The sequence below is a fragment of the Crocodylus porosus genome, unplaced genomic scaffold, assembly GCF_001723895.1.
Source record: "Crocodylus porosus isolate Cpor-Errol unplaced genomic scaffold, CroPor_comp1, whole genome shotgun sequence".
Lineage (NCBI taxonomy): Eukaryota > Metazoa > Chordata > Crocodylia > Crocodylidae > Crocodylus > Crocodylus porosus.
This window is the reverse complement of record NW_017728912.1, coordinates 21,293,270-21,317,918: the sequence shown is the minus strand read 5'-3', so window position 1 is coordinate 21,317,918 and position 24,649 is coordinate 21,293,270. Positions and strand designations below refer to the sequence as shown.

The 24,649-nt window shown below is 40.5% G+C and overlaps 1 protein-coding gene and 1 long non-coding RNA gene across 3 annotated transcripts in view; one reads left to right on the top strand and one right to left on the bottom strand.

Moving 5' to 3' along the window:
• Nucleotides 1–24,649, bottom strand: part of PAPSS1 (3'-phosphoadenosine 5'-phosphosulfate synthase 1) — a 62,182-nt gene that overhangs the window by 2,744 nt on the left and 34,789 nt on the right. For both annotated transcript variants that reach the window (XM_019534135.1, XM_019534136.1), the window contains exons 8-11: nt 18,794–18,999; nt 16,386–16,521; nt 12,675–12,943; nt 3,388–3,617 (exon numbers count right to left, since the gene is read on the bottom strand). In XM_019534135.1, coding sequence (XP_019389680.1) covers nt 3,388–3,617; nt 12,675–12,943; nt 16,386–16,521; nt 18,794–18,999 — 841 coding nt within the window. The remainder of the gene's footprint in view (nt 1–3,387; nt 3,618–12,674; nt 12,944–16,385; nt 16,522–18,793; nt 19,000–24,649) is intronic.
• LOC109309405 lies at nt 4,078–23,787 on the top strand. Its single transcript, XR_002100900.1, has 3 exons — nt 4,078–5,179; nt 5,627–5,636; nt 23,776–23,787. It is a non-coding gene; the product is annotated as an uncharacterized LOC109309405 (long non-coding RNA).

Here is a 24,649-nt window from a genome sequence, read left to right as displayed (position 1 = left end):
CAGTGCCTGCCACAGCTGCTCCCTCACCACAGGGGCCTTGATCTGCCTCCCCTCCCCCTCCCCCTCCACCACAACGGACTTACCAGCTGGATGCAGCTCTTCAAGCTACCAGGCTGTGTATCGAAAATCAGATCAGTACCGGCCGATATGACTCCTTAAAAATCGGCTATCAGTATCGGCCCCCAAAATCTCTATTGGTGCACCCCTAGCACAAGTGTTTCAATTCTAAGAGAGAGATGAGCTATTTAAGGGCATATTAATAAAAGCATGTTTCCTCTGACCTCTCCTTAGCTGTAATTGTATGTTTGAGTAAAAGCACCCAAAGAATCCAAGAGACTAAGGAAGAATTCATACCTAGAAACAAAGCAAGGTACCTCAAATCGTTAGGCTGAGGGCCAAAAAGAAAAGGTGTAAGAGCCCGCTGACAAATGTGCTGCATTAATAGTTTTAAACAAGTTTTAAAAATCATAAGCATTGATGCTTAAAGATTTTCACAAATCTTCAGAAACGTTCAGTACTGGATTCAGTCACTCTCCTCTTCTCCCTCTTTCCCTTTCTCTCCAAGCATTTTCCTCCCCAAAACATTTTTCTTCTCCTTTAAGACAACAGGCTACATCAATGGGTGTGAATAAACATCCCTAATATTAGCTTCCCCCAACAGTTCTGGGGGAGGACTACAGTACACATTTCCCATTTTTCACCGGCAGCCTCAAAAACCATTATTAGGCCCAAGGGACTAAATAAAAAAGTGTCTGAAGCTCATCAGTCAAAAACAAAATAACCAAACACACTTCTTGTATTTACAGGTATACAGGCTTTGGTGCCCATTTTTACAGAAACCACAAACAGCCTGCTTACTTGTGGCCTCTATTTGGCTCTTTCCAGATGCAGAATTGTTAGTTTTCACAAAGATTGCTGTGGTTTCTTTTCAAATGTTAGACAAATTCTCATTCTTAGAGTTTTTTCTCAGCAGCCACCCGTAGCCACATTTTACAGGAAAGTCTTCCCATAAAGGGTCAGAAATCTCCCAAACAATCACCATATCTTAAATGACAAAGTACAATCTTGAGAAGTCACACTTGCCTGAGGGACATACTTTTTTATGTTTTTGATGAAGACACAATACAACTTTTTTGACAAATAAGTAACAGTGGTTTGCAAATATGACACACATCTGGTGCATTTTCATGATGATTAAAAGTCAGTTGCAAGGCTTCTCTACATCTCATTTTTATTGCATATGCCATCGACTCAAACATCGATTCCAAAAGGGAAGTTCAGTAAACTTTTACAGTTTGAATTAAGACTAGCATAGGACTGTACTACTGTAACCCTTCGTTTTGGCATGCAAGAATTCCCTGGTAAAATTTCTCTAGAAGTATGCTTTTCAGAGTAGGTGCTCAAAATTATTACAGAAATGTAAGTTTGACCAAGTCCCATTTTCCAAAGTAGTTTAGGCTCTTTGGGCTAGGAACAGAAACTACACATACATCAGTACAACTGACTAGAAACAGGTTCAAATCTGTAACACAACAGAAGTTCAGTGTACATAAACTGGTTGGAACAGGTTTAAGATAAACCTGGATGGATGTAGTATATCAGACTTAACTGATTTAGATTAAATAAGTTTACTAAACTTCTATCCCAGGTCCCTTCCAGATTCAAATTGACTCACAATCCCTCAGCATCCCAGGATGCTTTGCACCTCCCCCCGCACACTCCCTCACAGTAGGGCTGTGTGAAGCTTCGGTCCCTGATTCGATTCAGTGGAGATTCAGCCCAATTTGGTGGCCGAATCTCCGAATCCAAATCGAATCAGAGGAGCCCTAAATTGCTCAATCACATCGGAACCCTCTGAATCAATTCAGAGAAACTGAGAAAGATCTGGAGATTCAAACACACGGAGACAGCTTTAAATGTTTTTTCTACATACCTCTAGGTAGCAGGCGGCTCGTGAATGCTACAGTGCTGGGGCGCATGAAGCATCCCACAGAAGTGCGGGGGGCTCCCCAGCATGCTCAGCAACAGACCTGCTGGGGAGTGCGCTTGGGGGCCCCCACACTCAGCAACTAGCATCTCTGGGGTCTGGGGAGGAAACCCAGGATCCCCCTGTGGCCAATTGCCATGCAGCCTGCTCCCCGGCCAACTCGAAAGTGGACCAGAAGTAGTTCTGGCCCACTTCCAGATTCACCGCCAAGCACATGGAGGGCCCCTACCCCCACCCTCCTGTAGGACATTCCATCTGCCCCAGCATTGCAGCAATCATGAGCAAGGTATGTAGAAAAAACTTTTAAAGCTGTGTCTATGTCCACATCGCTGATTCTCCAAATCAGCATCAAATCTTCAGATTTGGCTGAATCAAATCAGGGACAACGATCTGAAGCAATGAATCAAATCACTACCTCTGATTCGGGCCAAATCTGAATTGAATAGGGCCCTACCTCACAGGGTAGGTAGTCTAGTTTTGGCCCAAGTTGTCTGCTCCAGCTGAGCAGGAAGGTGTGCTCTAGCACCCCCAGCTTTTGGCCTGGGACACTCCAAGCATATGACTGCATTTACAGAATCAAAAGTGAATGTCTGTTCACTCACTTGGCTAAAACAGACAGCACTAGTTCCATCTATGCAGCTTAGGCTAACCTGAGAAGACTGAATCGATTCAGCCTCGGGTTTCTTGACTGTCTGTACTTAGTCTTGGAGTCTAAGCTACTTCTGAAAATATCACCCTCCAAGGACAAAAAAAACTTAACATAACCACCCCAAAATGTCAGCTCAATATCAAAGAGGAGCCATGTACAAGATGACTATGTGGATTATGCAAATGGCTGCATCATTTCCTACTGATATTGACAAATCATCCCTGTTAGTGTTGTATAAACACTCCCTCCCCTGTGAGTCATCACCTACCTAAGGTAGCTTATTAACTGAGGTCCTACTGAAAAATTTAGATGCCCACTACTTCCTACAAAACACACTTAGTTCTGTTAAAAGATACAGAACAAACCCTCCCCCCCACATTATGTTCACTGACGAAAAAAGATTAACCAGTCCTTTGGGTTGCCCTGCAAAGTATCTTCCTTTTTCACAACAAAGTTCAGTGAACAAATCCCTCAAAACTGGGGAACCAGTTTGGAATAAGAAGAAGTTAAAACCATGTTTTCTATGTAAAAATCATGAAGCAAGTAAAACTGATGAAGCATGAAGAGAGACTAAGTCTTCTGAAACTAAACTGCACATGTAATCCAAAAGCAGCTCATGTCTTTCAGAACTAAAAATTTAATTTAGAACTATGGAAGATACGCTGAAAGAGCTAGTAAACAAAAAACAAATGCAACCCCCCTCCTCGTCAGCTCAGGATAATATTGATTTTCAACTCAAAACACAACTTACTGTTCAGGGTCATAATAATCCATGCATTTCTTTTTCTTGTTGTATGCTGCAACTCTGAAGGGTACAATTTCCAGTGCCCGGAGGCCAGGAGCCATAGTCAGCACTTTAGCACCATGGGTTGGTTCATAAAGATCCCTCCCAGTCTCTGGGTGTGGCATGCCGGCCGGATCCCGTCCAACAATGTAGAAGTTAACACCAGCTACCATCCGTGACCTGCAATGCCATTGTACCTAGGGCAAAATTCAGGTAAGCAAATTGAGAAGACACAGTTAGGAGAGAAGGGAACAGGGCAACAATACTAAACTAACATTATTATGCATCACTATGATCAACACTTCATTACATCAAACTTGCATAATTAAATTTGGGCAATGCACACATTAGCTTTTTTTGGGCACCCTTTAGCAAGACTATAGGTGCATACAGAAGTTACATTTCTTGCACAATGAACCCCCCCCCCCCCAAAGTGCTCTGTAGCCATTACACAACAAATGTTCATGGCTGCAGAGCACTTTTAAAATGGCTAATTGCATGAAAAGTGAACCCTTTCTGATGTATTATCAGACTCTATGGCAGAGCAACTTAAGGATCCTGCATACAGGTTCCCTGCAAAGTTTAATTGAGGGTGATTCTGTCTGCATCCCAAGCAGCTTTGCAGGTCTGTCACAGAGAGGAGACAGAAAACCAGGTGGGGGGGATGGAGCCCCCTCTGCCACAGCTACCCTTGATGAAGTCTTGTGGGTAACTGGGCCAGGCCCATGCAGCAAGAGGGCCTCCCACCCATTTGCTGCACAAACATCTTGACAGTGGCAGAGGCTGCTATGTTTGGAGCTGGGCAGGGGGACTGGGAAACAGAGCCAGACTGCACAAGTAGCCAAGCCAGGCCTGCAAGGTGGAAGGCTCCGTTTCCCCTCCTCCCACCCCAGCTCCGGGTGCAGCAGTCTCTGCCGCTGTCAAGATGCTTTGGGAGGGCAGGTAAGGGAGCTCCCCCCACCACACAGGCCAGGCCTGGTTGCCCCTAAGACCCTAACAGGGATAGTTTGGGGGGAGGATGGGCAGGCTGTGCCCCCTTCCCCCTCAGCCACTGCTGACAGTTACCAGTTGGAGAGAAGGTGGGGCTGGGAAGAAGGGTGGTCCAACAGCCTCCTGGGAGGCTGCTGAAGCGCCCCTGCCTGCTGGCCTGGGCCAGTGCAGCCAGGCTCTGAGCCATTCTCATCCCCACCAAAAGACAAGTGCCTGTTGGATACAATGACACTCTAACTCATGGCACTTTTGTGTATAGTGCCACAGTTAGAGCACCTCCCTGACAGGCTGCCTAAACGTCTGTACACACCCTATGCTACAGCAGTTTCATGAAAGCAAAACAACACTTCAATTTGGTAAGTAATTCTCAACCTATGGATCACTATGATGGTTCAATAGAGTACCTGCCATAAAGAAATAACTGGTCACATTGCTGAATTTCTGTTTCTAGCTATAACTTTCACTATTAAAAGATGAGTCATAATACACTGAATATATCCCTGTTAGTGAAAGCAAGTGGTTGCCCCAGAAACATAGACAGAAGCTTCTTGAAGAAATTAAAAAGACGACATGGCTCTAAAAGAGCAGCAAAAAGAATCCCGAATGGAACAAACAGCAGGGACTTCCCAATTGAAGGGGTCTAAATTAAGAGTCTATAAGAGGAAATATTAAGAAATATAGCCTTGTTTTATAAAAAAACCGGACCAAAGAAAAGAGCTTAGCAGGATTTTTAACACATTAGCTATCCCCATGAATAACACCACTTGTAGTCTTTACTTCAATTCTGTTAATACAAGGATTGTCAAATTTCAGTCTTCAGGATATCAGCTCACCCCCCCAAATGGGGCGGGGAGCAGTTTTCCCTTGAAGTGAAATATTGCAATGTTACTGTAAGCATAAAATTAGAGGATTTTTACACCTTCCTCCAAAGCACAAGAATTGACCAGCATCAAGAATAAGGTACTTCAGAGACTCACTTTATAAGTCATTACAATTTAAATGTTTAACTGAAGTGTCAAAATTGATCTGTACAGAGAAAACAATGCAAAAATCCTATTCAGGTAGATCCAAAAAACCAAAATGTGCTTCTTTAGCTGAGGTTTTGCAGTTGCTATGTAGAAAGCAATAGCAAACAGATCCTACACAGCAAAATTTAAATCAGTGATTTTCAGCCAGGATGCCAATCCAGCCTGGGGTGCTGCCAGAGCCTCTGAAGGTGTCACAAAGTGTGATAAAGGCAAATTATGGAAAATTAGGGTTGGAAGGGGCCTTAGGAGGTCATCTAGTACGACCCCCCGCTCAAAGAAGGACCATGCCCAACGACATCATCCCAACAAAGGCTTGGTATAGCCGGTCTTTAAAAACCTCCACTTGAATGCTTCAGCCCTTTCCACATCATCTTTCACTAGGTGGCCTCCACCTAGTGGCAGTAAAGAACCAAGTTTCCCAGATTTTCTTCTTGCTGCTGACATACTTGTAGAAATTTTTGTTATCCTTTATGTCCCTTGTTAGCTGCAACTCCAGTTGCACTTTGGCCTTCCACATTTCATCTCTGCAAGCCTGAACATACTCCTCCCTAGCAACAGCTTCCAAATGCCAACCTTATGAAAAGGCTTTCCATCAAACAAATAGATGCAATTCTTTACATAGATCCAGCCACAAATGAAGACAGCCAATTATCTCCATCACTTCTGTATTTATTGCATGCAAGTACTGCTACATCTCCAGGCAATCCCAGGACATATGGGCTTGATTCAGTTTCTTGCAGGTTTACACCACTAAAACGTGTAATTTAGTGTTGGAACAGTACAGTTTAGGACTGAGGAAATGCATATCCTACAACAGGGGTTGGCAACCCCAGGCACGCAGTATGGACCATGACATGTGAAGGCATTTTGCTTGGCACATGTGCCTCAGAGTAGACAGTGGTGGAGCTGCAAAGGTCCCAATCCTTATTGTGACAATGCAGTCTTGGCCCCTTCCCCATGCACCTGCTGCCAGCAACAAGTCAGGCCAGGGCTCCGCAGATCCTGGTACAGCTGCTTACAGCCTGCCCACTGCCTGCTGCGAGCAGCCCGGCCTCTGTGGCAGGCGGCAGGGGCCTACCCAGAGCCTGGGCTGGCTGTGGCAGGCCGCGGGGAGGCTGCAAGCAGCTGAATGGGGGTCTGCAGAGTCCCAGCCCGGCTCAGAAGCCATACAGTGCACCACTAGCAGAGCCATCAAGTAAAAATCTACTCCACATATATTTACCATCCACTGTAATATACCAGTTCACTCCATGTTTAGCATACAGCTGCAGTTAAACCTGAACTTTTTTTCTGCATGAAAAGCTCTGAACAGTGGTGAAGGTTCAGCATTCAAAAATCGCAGCTTGGTCCACTGGGAGCCAAAGCAACAGTGCCTCAGTGATAAGGATCTCAACTCCTCATACTACCAAATCACCTTAACATTTGTTAGCCCCATGCTCCCCAAAGTTTCATTCACTCAGCAACCAACAGGAACCAGGTATACAAGCTGCTTACTTGCTTCAGAAAAAGCCCATTGTCTAACTGTATATGTGGGTATCTTTGAACAATCTCATGATCAGGCACATTTGAATCCCACCCCCCACAGCATTCCCCCATTCACACAGTCATATAAAAAAAAAGTCAGAAAGAAAAATAAGAAACTTTGTGCTTTTCATATTGTAAAGATTTAACATTTTCTCTGAAAAAACTTTGTACCCCCCCCCCCCCCTTTTTGCCCTGATTGGCCTGCTATACAAAGAAGGATTAATGCAAAGGAAGTGTTTCCAGGAACAAAATAAAATCTGGTTCTACATTTCTTTTTTTAAATGAAATTAATTCGTTCTCTAAAAATGAATTTTGCCCATTAGTAAGCTGCCAAAAATCCCATCAGGGCAATAAAAAAGTTATGTAAACATTTCTGATTCACAAGCATTACTATAGCATACTGATTAACTAACCTATGTAATAAACATTTACTCATTTTCAGAAGTTTTATTTCAGCCAAACTAGAGTCAAAGTATATGCTAACCTTCATCTGAGCTTTCCTGGCCTTCTAAACCACACTGGGTGGTCAAACAGATCAAGAAGCCTCTGGCATCCCGAAGCTTGATCAATTGGAAAGTTCTGCAAGATGGCAAGAAAGCAACAACTGCCAGAAGGCTAAATGCCAGCAGACCACTTGCTTCCCCATTTTCCCCTTCTTAGCAGTAAAAAGCAGGGGTTTTCAGAGCAGCTTGAGTCAGCAAACAATAAAAACTGAGCCAAGAAAGAAAAAAAAAATAGTAATTTTTGGTAGATGACTTCTAGGGCACAGCTGCATCACAAACTCAACACACCCAGCAGCGATTCCTTCAAATATGCTCCATGGACTCAAGTAGCATAGCAGTGTCTACCTGGTATCAGGGGTGGGCAAAGTGACACTGTCAATCAAAAACATTATTTATCCTATCCTCAGCTCTGGGCAACACTACTCTTGTCCAGGACGGAACAATAGGGTTTGAATAAAAGCGTCACTTCCAGGCTGAGTACGTCTACAGGCTAGACATGACTTGAGACAGTAATTAAAGCGATACTGGAATGAGAAATTTCCAGCTGATAATGGTCTAGTCTTTCCTCTACAGCCACTAAGGGCATTTTCAGACGTATGCAACGCAGCACCAGGTGCTTTTTTTGAAATACATACACTTGTATAAACAGCCAAATGCGCATTAGTGTTGAGAAAATGCCAGTGGTGTACTTCTGAACTAAAACAAAGCGAAGGTGTTTTACTTCAAAAGCGCATTGCTGCAATTTGCCCAGCGCTGACATGCATTTCGTCATTTATACAAATGCACATGATGTAGCACCAGGCGCATCAACTTGCATGCAGAGAAGACTTGCTGGCTCTTCCTGGTGGGGCTTGGACCCCTCTGCACTCTGGCAGGAGGCGGCAGAGCTGGGGGCTACAGTGAATTTTCGGGTGCCTGCAGTACCCTGTAGCCCTGCTGCCACACCACTGCCAAGACTGAGCACAGCACAGTCCAACACCTGCACTGGGTATAGCCCCGTGCTGCCCCGTATGCAGATCCAGAGGCACGTGCCCCCTACGCCCTACCAGGCTGCCCCAGCTGTGTAGGGCCTGCCCCCGCCCCAATTACTCACCACCAAGGTGAGGGGGAATCAAGGCCCCAGCAGTGAGGGAGGGAACAGGACAGTCAGGAGCAGGCATGCGGGACAAACAGAGGCCTAGGGGGCATATGTCCCCCCAAGGGGGGCTACATCAAATTTTCAGATGCCTGCAGCACTCTGTAGCCCCACTGCTAGCACTACTGCCCAGACCAAGCACAGCACAGTCCAACACCCACACTGGGAATAGCCCAGTGTTGCCTCAGCTCCAGCCCCAGTCCCTTCCCTGCCATGCACCCCAAGGCATGCATGCAGTCACCACTGCCCAGAGCCAGCCTGAAGCTCTGGCCTCCAGTGCACCAGTTGTGGCCTCCCAGCTGTCTGCCACAGCCAGCCCAGGCTCTTGGCAGCTTGCAGCAGGGCTTGTAGCCTCCCCACTTGCTGCAAGCAACCCAGGCTCTGACTGATGACAGCTGCCCAGCACCCAGGCTGGCTGTGGTATGCCAAGTAAAATGGCCTTATATACCAAGCTCTGGCACGTGTGCCTGGGGGTTGCTGACCCCTGGATAAGGAGGTAAGACTATCATCAATTTACTGCACAGCTGCTTTCTTTAGTCATCACTGATAGAAAGCAATGAATGACAGACACTGGAACAAAAAAGAAATGTAATCTTTGTAATTATAGTCTAATAAGAGCTTTGACATTTAAAGAATTATTTGGGTGCCCTCTTACCACCACCTTCCTGCTAAATGGGCACCCCTGCCAAGGAACGGAAACTTACTTTGGATGGAACAACAGGAAAATTTGAACACCCATACACCATCTTTCTTGCAGCATGAGACATGTCCATTTATACTGCAATCTTTCAAAGGAGTGCTAACAATTAGAAGACTATTTTTCTCAGGAATCACAGGAAGAAAAACTTGCCTTGCACATAAAGATTTTTGTCACAGTGAAAAAAAAATTCACACAGCAACAGTGTGGTTCTTGCATAGATAAAGTAACTAATCATAAGCCTTGTCTTTTGGAAGTAATGGCAAGTAGGAAGGCCAGCCATAAACTTTAAGATTTATGAGACGGACAGTTTTGACCATTCTGAATTCCTCACTTGGGAAAGCATTCATCATTAGTTAATGGCAAGGAAAGAACCTGCAGTAGAAAGGAAATACCACCTCACTTTTCAGAGATAAAAACAATACATCTGTACAGGGGATCTGGCTAAGATTTTCAGGTCAGTGTGCTGCCCATTATCAGACCACTGCAAAATTTCTTGCAATTTCCTTTGAAGCATGTAGGGCTGAGCACTTTATGAGACATCATACCAAACTAGGTGGAATTATATTTGATATAGTATGGTCATCCCTATATAAAAAAAAAAACAGTTGCTGTCCAGAACAACTTCAAGATGTGCAGGAGATCTTCAAACTGTTCATCACAGACAACAATATTATTTCCATTTTCCATGCAAATATTCTCAAATGAAACAAAAGCAGTAGCAATGAAGAAGTGTTTATATTATCTTTTGTGGAGAAACTAGAGAAAGACACCAGCCTCCTAAAGACCCAACAGATGCAGGATCTTTTTTTCTTTTTAAGTGAAGTTAGTCCCAAGTCAGTCAACATAGATATGCGTTAAGGCACTTTAAAATTACTATGAAATAACTCGTTAAGGCACTTTAGCTATTCACGCCTAAATTTGATACCTGCTTTTGTAGGTATCAAATTTAGGTTGAATAGCCTAAAATGGCCATTTTAAAGGCACATTAAAGATGCACACATGCAGACCCACACCCTTAATACGCCTTAAACTGGCTAATGAGACTTAAAAGCAACATGTGTAGATGCACTCTTTTTGACTTAGGTTGTGTGTTTTCCAGAAAAATTACACATCAATCTCACTGGAAGTCAGAGAAGGGCAACTACCTGCCTCGTCTTTAAAACCCAGCCAAAAGCATGCAGTTAGAGGCAAGGTAACTTTTTTTTTTTTTCCTAATGGCATCAATGAGACAGAGAAATAACTTTTTTTAAAAGTATTGTAAAAAGATCTCTGTGTATTTGATAAATATTTCAATCAAAAACTAAATACAAAATCAGAATTCAAATCAACTTGATACTGCTGTTTTGACCACAGTTAGACACTATACGTAATTTTTCTCTGGTTGTGGAGGCTGTAGAAATAGCATGACTAACAGAATCCAGACACATCTTTTGTATGTGTGTACACCACAAGCAGACAATCTATAACACAAACGGTATGTACATGTGCCGCCACTGTTAGGTTTTCTAAAACATAGGCAAATTCAGAAAATTTTAAACTTTTATTGCCATCTAGGTAATAGCACCCAGGAAATCCCAAACCTTGGGATCTCGTTCAGATACAAGTGGTGTTTGGGTAGAATGATTCTACAAGGGTTTAGAATCAAGGAAAGCATAAGTTTGAAATGGAAGAACAGCTGTTGTCCAAGTTCTACATGTTTATATTCTTTAGCAATGTGCTCATCTTCCCAAGCAGGGTGGAGCAATTAAGGTTTAACACAACATTAGCCCTTCCAAAGTTGATCTTTTCCCGTCATAGGTAAACTGTCAGGACTGCAGATACATTTTCTTGGTTGGCTAGCCAACAATCCATAAAAAAGTTTTTCAAATACAAAAACACAGTAAATTGAAACCTATGAACCATGCCCATTAAATCTTTACAGACTGGAAAACCATATACATCCTGTTGATAACCATACTGGTTCAAACAGCTGCTTGTTTTCTGTAAATCATTTGTGCTACAGAAACAAATCTGGTACCAATGTCTTCTAAATGACCCACAGAAATGATTAAAGGAAGAGTGTCTTTTTTATTAGTTGGCTAAAAATATGTTATTGGCAGTCTGCTGTCTGAGGTCATTGGAAATGCTTCATAAATTAGGAGATGTTTCTTGTTTTATTCAAGATTATGACTGAAGGTTGTGGGAAGAATTTTGTTCTTTCTTATATAATTAAGATTCACACTAGAAATTACAGAAGTAAGAAAGTTGTATTGTTCAACACAATTCACTTGCATATGGTTTTCTTAACAAGTGTCACCAAGTAGCCAAAGCAGTCAGAATGCTAATGTCTTTTAAAAATCTTAAAAAGTGAGAACACTGTTAATAAGATGTCAAAAACAAGTATTTAAAAATAGATTGCATCAATCGACTTCAACCTCCAGCTCTGTGGCATCTAGAAGACTTGTTAATCTTCAAAACACAACCACTGCAGCGCATAGCACAAACTCCCACAAGCTCAACTGTGATCTAGAACTACCTCCTCTCTGTGAACTGCTTCAGGTCTCCATACTTGCTGAACTTGCCAACAAGGAAAACAAAATGAATGGCAACCACAATGGCTTATTTTTACTGTGGGGACCCCTTTTTCCTTGTAATGTGGCTAAGATGATGAAAAGTCATCAGATGGTTAATTTTCAGCTATTGGGAACCTGGTCAGAACCTGAACTTCCTGTGACCTAGAGAAAAAAATGATAGTGGGATATAGAACCTATATCCCCAAGCCAACCAATCTCCCCCAAATGTGAACACTTATTCTCATTGCTGCCTCCCACCTTCTCAAGGGCGTTCAATCCAAGCCTTAACTTCTAAACAAAGTCTTGCCAAAGAGTTATTTCATAGTAATTTTAATGTAATACCTTGAAGCAATTCTCCCTGGATTAAGTTTGCCAAAAAATAAACAAAGCCATTTCTTCTAATTTGTGTACACCTCCCCCCCCACCCCTCTTATTTTTTTTAATTTGGTCATAAAACTTGAATCTCTAAAACTCTTGTTTCTTTTGGCATTTGTTCAATATGCTACTAGACCTCATGACTCCATCTGAAAAAGGTGAAAAAAGGGGAAAAGTTAACGTGTCATCATGTCCTTTTACCATGCAAAAGGAAAGAAGCATCTGAAAATCCAGCACTGCTCGCTCATGCTCTCTCCCTAACCCTATTAAAACTCTATGAATTGGAAGATTCTTTGTAGAAAGAAATTTGCCTGTACAAAAAGGGATTTTCTATGCTAAAAACAGTTATTATTAAAATGCTCAACTGCCAGTAAAAACAACACAGCACAAAACAAAATAAGACAAGAGAATGCTGAAGGCTTTTTTGTATTGTCACAATTTGTCTACCTCAGTTGGTCCAGCATACATCATGGGAGAAGGAAATATGGCCACCACTGTTGTTTCTGGATTCAGTATTCCTTCCTCAAGCACTGCTGCATGTTGCTTCATACGCCACATCAGTGGAACATCATCCTCCTTCGTCCAGCCACCAAGTGGATGCAGGAGCAGAACTGGACGGCGGTAGCCTCGTTCTAAAAGCTGCTTATGAGTATCCTGCATTAAACGAGCATGCCCGTTGTGCACTGGGTTGCGTAGCTGGAATGCAAAGACTGCATCTATGGAAAGAAGAGAGGGCCAAAATATTTAGACTTACAATCTGCACAGTTCAGATCACAAGTGGTACTCTATATATATGTACTACATACTTTAACAGACTCTTGGAACTGGCCAAACAAGACACTATGGACTTTTAAACTGGAATTCCAGTGAAGCAGCCAAAAAAAGAGCAACCATTAACAAGATAGTTTTTAGTTATTTTAGTTATCAGGTTTTGTCAATGAACTGCTGTATAAATATACAAATTGCTTCAGGAAACTATTATAATGAACTCTACAAAGGACCACATCTTAAATGGATTCAGAAAGTGCATTTAGACTGCATTTACTCAGTTGGACATCTCTCCAGAAGCATATCATTAGCCTTCATGATATTTATCAGTTATTCAGTGACTGCCTGGTTTTATGCTTCCTAGTCATCTATTTCCAGTGGCTGAAATTAACTGAATATGCTTTATAAATACGTAAAATACTACTCGCTGCATATATACAATCTAATAATCTGAAAGAATTCTCCCAGGCTTGTTCTCCTGGTAGAAGAGCTTACCCAGGGACATGTGTACAAACATTTAAATGCTGAGGCCATAAAGAGTGGAGAGCTTGCAGTCCCTACAATGCTCAGCCAAGGGGTCCCTGAGCACACATCTTAGCATTTTCTGCATGTTCCCTTCGTCTGCTTGGCAACAAATAGCATCTGTGCATAGGGCAACCCCAACTGGTTGACCAGACTGCCTATGGTCAGCCTGTTTTTTTCTATAGCGCAATGTGGGGATTGCAAAGAGTCTGCTCTGCTCTCTGCTGGATCAGCAGGGTCCAAAGCGTGACATACTATCTCCCTGGAAGGGAAAACACTTGCACTTTCCCAAGAGAAACTCTCTTGGGAGCAATTTAACCCTGGTTGTTCCCAGGTTATTTTTCTCCTGGAGCAGCCATTTTTACTCTGGGAGAAAAAGCCTGAATATCTTCAAACTCATGGTTTCTCCAGGGAGAACAGCAACTCTCAGGAGAAAATGAATGTCTGTACAAGACTTCTAAATCCACTTTTCTACTGAACCTATTGTACTTTTCTCAGGAATGTGAGATGGGAGGTTATGCCAGAACTCACAAACAGGAGAACTGGTAACTCATGCAGTGATCTCTAATAAGATGAGGTCCAATAAAATGTAGGCAAACTATTTTCTCAAGAGGTGACTTAACTATATGGATTCAAGTAGCTTTCTACTGACCTCAACTAAATAAACACCACATTAGTAATGGTTCCAGGTCACACAGAGATGCTTTGAACATTTACAGACTTAATGAACGAGAAGCTTTAAAACAAACTGCACATAATCTTTCAAATAATCATATTGTCAGAAGTCTATAATTTCCTCAATAGTTATGTCTCCTCTTCAAATTGTTCAAACTCCCTTAAATGTACAGAAGTATGTAAACTGAATTCCAAAAGAAAGCCCACGCATGTTGCCGGTGTCAGGACTAAATAGATTCTACACTTGATTTTAATGGTAAACAAAGAGCCAGGTCCTATTCCACATATTAAGTGGCTATGCAGCGTTCAGCATCCCAGTGCAAATCTTATCCACCCTGTTTAACTCCTTGAAACGGGTAATACAAAAGGAAGAGGGTTTTCTTCCCATTTGCTGCTTTTTTGTGACTTACTCTAAAAACTGACTGTATGTTACAAAAACAATGTTTTCTTAAGTATTCAGATGACAGTATGTTAACATTACGTTAATGAGTGTTCAGGGACTTGTGCAAGGTGATCATACTTAAGTGTCTAGTTAGTGGGAAAGGATTTAGAACCTAGTCTATGAAAAAAATAAGGACATCTAACACAACCCAGTATGTCTTTTTCACATTTAACCATCATTGTGACAAAATACACTAGTACATTTTATGCCATGTAAAGTAGCTGATTCAGACTACAATCAGCTAAACTAGTTGTTAGCCCATTAATACATCAAACTAACAAAACTCATATTCCTTCCACTATAAACCAAAGGCAGGGGGGAAGGAACCATACATAACAGCATAAAAATTTTTGCCTAGAATACTTTGCTATAAAAAAAGCAATGCAACCTAGAGAACAGAATTTTTAGCGGTCAAAAAGTATGCTTGCACAATAGCTAACAAAAGTTAAAGCAAAGCTTCAGCAAACCTCTGTATGTGCAAACAATGAATTTATTTCATTGTAACAATAAGGAAAATGGTAGGGGGGGAGGGCTGTTTTTGTAGCAGCCTGCTTGTTGTTGCTACATGAGAGAGGTGAAGAACAAACAAGTACCCTGCCAAGCTATTACCAGCTGGTCTGTTAGTTATTTTTTTAATACAATAAAATGGCAAACAAACTAGCGCTCTGGTTTCTTGTCTGATGCGATGCTAGAAATCAGCTCTGAAATACTTTGAAAAGAACTGTAATACTTGTTAAGCTACTACATATTTGCAATGCTAATGGGTTTTGTTCCCAAAGAGCAGCATGAAACAAATTTAAAAACTGTGTAAGAAAATGAAAATAATCCCAAAGTAAAAAAAAAAATACTTGAAATAAGTCTAGAGAACAAAATGGATACAAAACACCAATAGTTGGATAAGTACAAACAACAGGAGTCATTAAAATATGACCCACCTATTTTAAGAATATAGTTATGTCACATTAAAATTTAAAAAAAGGACGCCTGAAAGTTCTCGTTTTCTCTCCCCCCTTCCCTTCCTTTGGTCAAATGTCTACCCTGTTATAAATCTTTAATATTAATAACCATAATCCTCTTTAGAGAAATGGAGGAAGAGGAGGAGAACAACTTCTTTCAACTAAAAGAAGCAGAGATTTTTAAGTGTGCAAGAGCTTTGCAACTCCCACCCCACTTAGAGTTTGGCAGGAAAACAAAGCTTAAGATAACCTAACTAAAAATCTCTCTAAACCCAAAATTACTCAAATCTCTGCCTTTAAGGAAGCCAAGAAAAAACACTCCTCTAAGTTTCCAAAAGGAGAGGGAGAGGCAGGGAAGTCAAGGCAATATTTCTAATGAACAAAAGCAGCTCTTTTTTACATCAGAAAGGAGCAAAAAGAGCAAACTTCATTTTTCTGGTATCACAATGGATTTGTGAACTCTCACTTCTGAAAAAAAATTAAACAAAAATTCTGGTTTAGAACATCCTGTACCATTTCAATGTTTCTGTCCTGAAATGTTGATTACTTTCAACTGAAAACAGATATGAAAATAAACTGATTGGCAACTAAATTTCTGCTGCATCTGCATTAGTATTAGTGAATCAGGTGTCAAGACAATGGCACTTAAATTGAATCAGCAGAAAAGGTGCTTCACTTCAGCATGTGCGCGCAATGACAATGCAGAATGGTGTCTGTACACCACAAACTTGAATCCAATACAGGAAACAGCAGGATAATATGCTGTACTAGGAGACAATTGCAACATTGACTCACCAGCATTCATTTCCTTGAACTTCTGCTTTAGTTCAGTAGGTGTGAGACGGTATTGATCAAGACCATCGTTCCAATAAATACGGTCAAGGACTTGTAGATCTCCACCAACAAGCCAGTCCCCTTGTTCCATAACCATCTACACAAAAAAAACCAACCCATCCTGTCAGCATATAAACTAACACAACTACACTTCCGTTACAAACAGATGACTGTCAGCTGTTTTGAACATTCAAAGAATTGCGCTTAAGTGCATTTGATTACCAAAAAAGCTGTTCTGAGTTAAATCCATTTGAGAAAAATTCTCTAAGTCTAGCTAGTAATTTTCAAAATCACTGAAATATGGTCCAAATCTGTTACGCCCTAGTGCAAAGAGGGTGAGCAAAACTAATATGGATTGGCACATGCAATTCTCTTCAAAGTATCCAAAAATGCACTAATATACACAAATAACCAACACTGACCAGTGTAACTAGTCAACATCTATAGACAAAAGATCATACATGCCTGGGAAATGACATGTGAGGCTTAACGAAGTTGCATGTCTTACGTAAGTTCAAAACTCAAATAATTCAATACTGGATTGAAGGTCACAAAATCTGGCTGATACAATAGCAATATATAACACACTTATTGGTAGCAAGTAAAATAAATGTTTTTGACTGATTATGCTCCCAGCTCAATTAATGAATAAAACTGGAAGTCTGAAAATAAATCTTATGGCCATGTTTTTTTATTCACGGTCATATCACGTACTTTATTAAGGTATTTTTTAAAGACATGACATGTTGGTACATTTCAATCTTTACAAAACATTAGCAGCTTATAGATTTTTTACCAAAATAAATAAACAAACCACACAATTACAAAAGGCTACCTTTTTGAAAGAACAAACGACCCAGTAAGTCCCTGCATGTGTACAAAATTTCACCATTATTTTCCAAGACCAAGGAATATGAAGAATACAAAAATAGTGCTAAAACTGCATGCAAAACATGAAGGAATACAGTCACAATATTAAAGATACAAATCTAGACTTATCTGCTCTATCCTACCTTGTTCTCCCAATAATCCAATAGGGACTATTCTAGGAGCTAAAACTGCTGGGGCTTAAAGATGCTAGGACCATGGGTGCCTCTGTCTCCCAAAAGTCTCCTGATCTGCAGGTCCAGGGGACAAGAGAGAAAGGGGTATGGAGAATATGTAATATCAGTTTCATGCCACCCAGAGAATTCCCCCTTAGAGAAGGGACACTTCCACTGACACAGTGGTACAAACTTGCCAGAACAGAATGAAGAACATTGCACACATTCTTCATCATTCTTACCAAGTTGCACTGCAGTTGGTGGCATAATTCAAGGCCTTCAAAATAAACCGTAGTATTCATGTCACTGTTTAGTGATAATTGAAGTTATTTTCTATTTTCATTTAAATGACACAGTTATATCCATCCACCAAATGTACAAGCCCTGACACTGTAAGTGATGGAACATGTAGTTGCCAAAATCAATTTAAGCTGAATTTAATAAGATAAGACTGTAATATTCCAGATATAGTTACCACTTTTGCAAGAATGTTTAATGGTCAATGTCCTGGTGCCACCATTACATGTTTTTTTTTAAAAGTAGAACGATGTTCAACTATGGATAGATTTTGACATATGCAAGGCATTTTCTCTATAAGGATAAACTCACTGTTAGTTTGAGATTTTAAAAATAAGCCAATTGAGCCATTAACCTGCCAAAAAATAGCATATGAAAGACACCTTGGCTACAGAAAACAATTTAACTGTCATTTGATAACGTACTTAATTATTTAATGTACTGTCTGCCCAAGTTACAAACCACAGTACATTTACGAAGAACACTCAACGAAAGGAATAATACTCCAGTGTGCCAATCAGCATTGCGATAAGAAGAGATGTATTGAGAAGAGCAGGTAAACTTGTGAAGATAGTGAACTAGCCTAAATGCTTCAAATTATTTCAGAACATCCAGACAATGTGACTTGCAACTGCTCTATGTGCAGGGAGAGTAAAGGTTTTCCTGACTTACGAGCAAGTGCATCTGCTGATTTAAAAGATCTGATAGTGCAATTGGGACCAGGGAAGAATGCATTTCCTAGATGCAAACAAAGAAAAATCCCCTTCTTTCTAGCACTGCATCTACAACACATTCTAATTCACTTCACATGTAGATAAGGATGTTATAATTCTGCATGCTAGATAGTATGAAGTATCCAGCAGAGATCAGATATACGGAAGAGAATCGAGCTTTATTTTTCCCTAAGAATTAAACACAAAGTGAAAGAAGCTTTGATCAAATGCAAAAATCAAAGCTAATGTCAATTCTGCATTAGTCTTGCAAAAAAACAAAACTCAGTTTTAATTAAAACTAGCTGTTCAAAACAACCTTGATATAGGGATGTTCCTTGCATGTTGTTCCCCACTGTCTGGCACAGCGCTCCTCCTTTCTGTGCTCATAGAACTCTGGGTTACGGAGAATGGCCACACGGCGCCCATCATATACTAGCGCAATAGCCGTACATCCATCCAGTCTCTCTTTGTCTTCCTGGGTAGCTGTCAGCACTATAGGCACTGACAGATTAATAACGCCCCCTTCAGAGAAAGAATGCATATAACAATGGTTACTAAACTGGGAATTGCAAAAAATTTTCACAAGTTACAATATAGTTTTTATTTTCTATGATATACAGTTTAAGATCACACTTCACTAGTGGTCAAGTGACACATTCTAGAATAAAACAGCTGAGAATATACTCTTGTACAAGATGCAGTTATTACAGAGAAATTTCAGCATTGAGTCCTAGAAAAGGAACAAACACATTTGGAAAAAAATGGCCAAGAAAAAATCATCAAAACATACACCAATACCACTATGAACATACAACATGCTGCCTATTTGTCAAAAAAAAACCCAAAAACCTGTTCTGGGGTGCAAATCTGTTGAGTCTGGTAATATTCCAATCTTTATGGCTGCCAGAACAGGCCTTGCTGCATGCTAGGGTATGTGGTTCAAGAAGAAATATTCAGAAAGAGCAAGTTGGCTCTCTGATACTGTCTGATGTTGCTCTTAAATTAAGAGCTCACCTACAAGTCTAGTGGGCACTAAGCTGTGGAATAAGGATTCAACACAACCTCCCATCTAGCTTTCTTATTTGCCATACTTCAAATTCTTGCTGAATTCTGATGAAAAGGAGTAAAGCATTCTGCTTATATTATTCAATTATTTCAAAAGTGCATTTTGTAATACTTCAAAGAACCAACATGTGTTCACACTAACACATGTGTACCCAGATATTTCAAAACAGATCAATGGATAAGTTAAACAGGCACTGTGCATGCTTTGGCTTAGTTGCAATGTTATCAAGTGCCCCAGAAAACTATCCAAATGCAAGTCACTTCTAAAGCTACATGTGGTCTTCATTTTTAAACATTTACTTAATCACATTTACTTCATCACTAGATGTTGGAAGTCTTGTTTTTCTTGACTACAACATAAGAGTCAGGTCTGAGAAGTAAGTGGACTAGGTATTATAAATCATGTGCAAATGCTTGAGGTCTAAGCAGCATACTTACCAAAAAGCAAGACACTCCTGGGTGTTCTCCTGGGGCAAAAATCTTTCCTCCCCTCCCTCCACCCCTGAAGCTGACAGGAGTTTTGCCATTGACTTCCATGGGGTCAGGATTTCACCTCAGGCCCTACGCTGAACTCACATTGTTTAGACAATAAATTTTAAAAACATTCTTTTAAACCTGCCCCTGGAGGCAGGAAGTTAAAATGATGAAGTTGGGTGGAAAAGGTTAAGAGAAAATACAATAATTCTTTCAACCTCCCCCCTCTCTCATAAACCAAAATAAAAGGTGTTCTGCATAGTCTTAGCATGCAGACCCTGTTTTCAAAAGTCATTAAAGGATCAAGTAGCACTTAAGAGATAGTTGGGCAAAAATATTTAAGTTGCCTTGTGAAGTCTACCTGTGCACTTTTGGTAGCAAAATTATTTTTTAAATATTTTCCATGGCTCTCAAAATAGTTGCTCACTCTGGCTTACTTAGAATTTTACAAAGCTGTATTAGTTAATGCTCAACATCTAAAAGGTTTTCTCCAGAGTACAGGTGGGTAAACTGAGACAGCGTGTTTAATTACTCAGTGTACACAGGGGCCCAAACATTAGAGTATAAGCTTGAGGCTACGCCAGACTAACTACATACTGGGGGAGAAGGAACTACACAATTTTATTATTCTTGTTATCATTGAGCCACTCAGATTTGCTACCACATGCTAGACCAAAGACAGACACACACACACAGGTATTTAACCAAGAATTCAGAAAAACTAGTGAGAATGCGAGAATTAGGGATGGGACTTTTCCAAAAAAAAAAACAAAACAAAAAAAATCAACATCTGAAAGCATCTGGGGTTGAATTTTTAAAATGCATGGTTTTAACTACCTCTACTCTGCTTTCATTGATGTTGCTTATAGCAGAGCCAAATTAGGCCAAAAAAGTACTTTTGGGGAAAAGGGGGATGGGAGGTGGGAAATGCACCATAAGTGCTCTCAGAAAAATGGACTCACTGTAGGTACTTATGGAATGGAAACGTGGCAATATTTATGGCCATGCAGCTGCACTGCACAATCCAGAACTGAAAACTGTTTTGGTCAATAAGAAATGCTACTTGGTATAACTTATGACCATTTGTGTTTTATCTGCAATGTGCAGCAGCTAATAAAAACAGTTACTACACTGGTTTACAGACTTGTCAAACTGCCATACCTCATCAAAACACACGCGTGGAATTAAAAAAAAACCCAACAACTTTAAAAATAGTTTATATGAACCTGAAAATAGTATGAAGAACAGCAATCTGCTTTTTACTGGTTAAACTATTAAGAAAGCATCAGAAGGATCTCATAGCCACCTATTTAACCTTAATAACCTACGTAAATGTTCACTCTGAGGTTTAAAATGATTGGAAGAACTATTTGCAGACTTTTAAGACTTCTCCACATTGTGCAAAAAGTGACTTTTACTACCAGGTGCCTAGTTTGAGACATCTTCAAAAGGGATTGGACTTTTTAGAGCTGCTGAACAACTGTTCTGATAATCAAGTGCTGATTGTACCAGAGTTCGAATTACACTTTGACTCTTGGCCGGGTCTGCAAAAAAATGTAACTGGTTCACCTCAGTGAAGGAGCAATCTGATCAGAAACCCCCTCCAGGTTGATTTTCAGATCTTATGGGGGGGGGGTCTCATCTCTTATGGGGGCACTCACCTCCCCCTTAATTCGCACCTTGACAGATTTTTCCTCTGTCCCTCTTTCAAAAGTGGCTACACATACCTCTCAACATTAATTTTTGTAATTTCAGAGCAATTATGCCTATTCTGATAAGTGCATCACATTAAGAGCCTTGCATGCAGGATTTTTGCATGTTAGAAAGCTCCCCGCATGAAGTCAGGCAACAAGGTTTTTATTTATTATCACTGCAAAATCGTAATGACTGCACTGAGAGAAACAGTATCCTATAAGAAATGCTTGTTACTTGTCAAAGGATAATGTTTCAAGCAGACTAGCCTTTTAAAAGGGTAAATTTTAAGTTGTGTCGAGCTTATTAAAACCCGCACATGCAGTGCAACAGAGATGTTCTATTTTCTGTCTGAACCACAGTTTAAGTTTTATATTATTTCATCTGACTACAATGAGTTTGATCAAAGGGGATATTATGAATAATAAAAACAAAATAATGGTAGCTATTTACCCTGTCTGACTGCCTCAAGGAAGAGAAGTCAACAATGGCTAGGCCATTAATTGGCAAGATGCTGCCTCCAGTGCTAGCAGTTATCCAACAGTTTTTGAAAAATCAAAATGACCATAAACAGTTTAAAAAAAAAAAGTGTCCAGAAAGGACAAAAGGACAGGAGCAGCACCTGCTCAAGACAGACCCTGGTGGGGGATGCAGACAACGACACTGGAAGCAGGCTGGCTTCCCCAGCCCAGAAGTTAGGGTACCCGACCTGGATGGAACTTACCAAAGCCTTCAGGCCTTTTGTTTCAACATATTCAGGAACACACACGCACATCTTTGAGTAAACAACCAGTCACTTACCAAAAGAAACATTTATGCAGATGCCAAATACCAAAAGCATTCTGTTATCTCCATTCTGTTTATAGCAATAGACCTTTTGTCAAGGTTATAAGATAAACAATCATATAGACCCCTTTGCAGTCCTTCAAGTTCATTCTTCTGGTGAGAGGCTACTGCTTCAATTACTTCTAGACTGCATCCCTTCTAGAGCAAAATCAATAGTAGGGAACTGCTGATATTCAAAATAAAAGTTATTGTGGTATGGACACATGGTGGCAAGGATACAAGATACTGCTCTCCATCTAGCCCTGTGTATACAAGGCAAACAAGAAAACCCATAAATGTATCTTAAAAAAATGAAAGACATAGAACAAAAGCATAGTTGCACTGGTAGGTGAGTTGGCAGTAGGTCAAGGGGTATGATTATTCCCCTTTATTCAGTATCGATAAGGCCATATCTGGAGTACTGTATTCAGTTTCGGGCACTCCCACTACAGAAAGGATGTGGACAAATTGAAAACCGCCCAGCAGAGGGCCACAAAAATGGTTCGGGGGCTGGGGACATGACTTCTGAGGAAAGAACTGGGCTTATTTAGTCTAGAGAAGAGGAAACCAAGGGGAGATTTAATAGCAGGCTTCAAATACCTGAAAGGAAGTTCAAAAGAGGATGGGGCTAAACTGTTTTCAGTAGTGGCAGATGACAGAACAAGGAGCAACAGTCTCAAGTTACAGCAAGGGAGGTTTAGGGTAGCTATTAGGAAGAATTTTCTCACTAGGAGAGTAGTAAAACACTGGAATAGGTTACCCCAGAGAGGTGACAGAAGCTCTATCCTTGGAGGTTTTCAAAACCCAGCTAAAGAAAGGTTTGACTGGGATGATCTAATTGAGGATGGTCCTTCTGTGAGCAGGTTGGACTAGATGACCACCTGAGGTCCCTTCTAACCCTGTCTATGATTCTACGATTCAAAGCTGGCATGTAGCATCATAATTTCTAATTATGTTCAAGGTAACATATTTTGTTTCTGCATTCAATCTGAAAATGTTAAATTTTTCTGCTTCATTTTAGTTCTTACTCTGAAATAATCATATCTGAAATGATAAAAATGTGATCAAAGGATAGATCTTAAGTGGCTTGTCAGCAACGCATGTACTGTTTCCATCCCTAGCCTGAACATTTGTTCCCAGATTCTACCGTCTCTAAATAACTAACATAAACAAGAAACACAGGAAGCTATGCAAACAATGCTGATAACTGCTACGTTTACAAATAAAGCCAGGTAAAACCAGCAAATTAAATAGCTAATATGACAGCTACACTCAAAGAAAAATAAACTGTATTTAAAGTCATTGAAAAGATCAGATGTTATTCTAAAGATATTAAAACAATCAATTGTCTTCTTACTAACCTGGTTTGTGGTATAACTATAAAAGGACCTATATTATTTTTACTAAGTAACTACATGTTTAGGGATACAAGACACAAAAGAAAGCTAAAGCCTTTGTGGCATAAACTTCATAGGGGGGATACACAAAGAAATGGAACAATAAAAGAGAGGAAAAATAAGATGAATGAAGTCCCAAGAGACAAGGCAAATTTGGCGATAGCATTTGATTACATGACCTGGCATCTGCAAGATATGCAAAAGAAATAAGAGCATTTATAGAGGTGTTTGCATAGAAAGAACACAGGTTACCTGGAATGCTAGAACTAGATAGACATATTAAGTGTCGGAGGCAGCACGGCAGACAAAGAAGCAAGAACAGCCGAAGTCCCAGAAATGACTTATTATTATTCCCCACTTACCACAGTAAGCAGAAAGAGCAAAAAAATCAAGCAGAAATGGAATAAAGAGCCTTAGAAGAGGAATAGAAGGGGCATAAGACTTCTCCATTCCGATTGCCAGGATCCAAAACTCAATTCAGCAGTCAATCTGCCACCCCTCAACTCCATCACAGCTCATATGTCTTGCCTTTGGACGATGCTGGCCCAGAGCCACATCCTGAAAGTTATTTATCCAAATCTAAACCTGCATTTGTACAAAACAAGATTGGAGAATGGCAAAAAATTTTTAAGGATGTTAAGAAAATTTGAAAAACAGGTCCACTGCTGAATGTACGAACTGTGAAGACAAACAAAAATTTCAGTTTAGAGAACAAACCA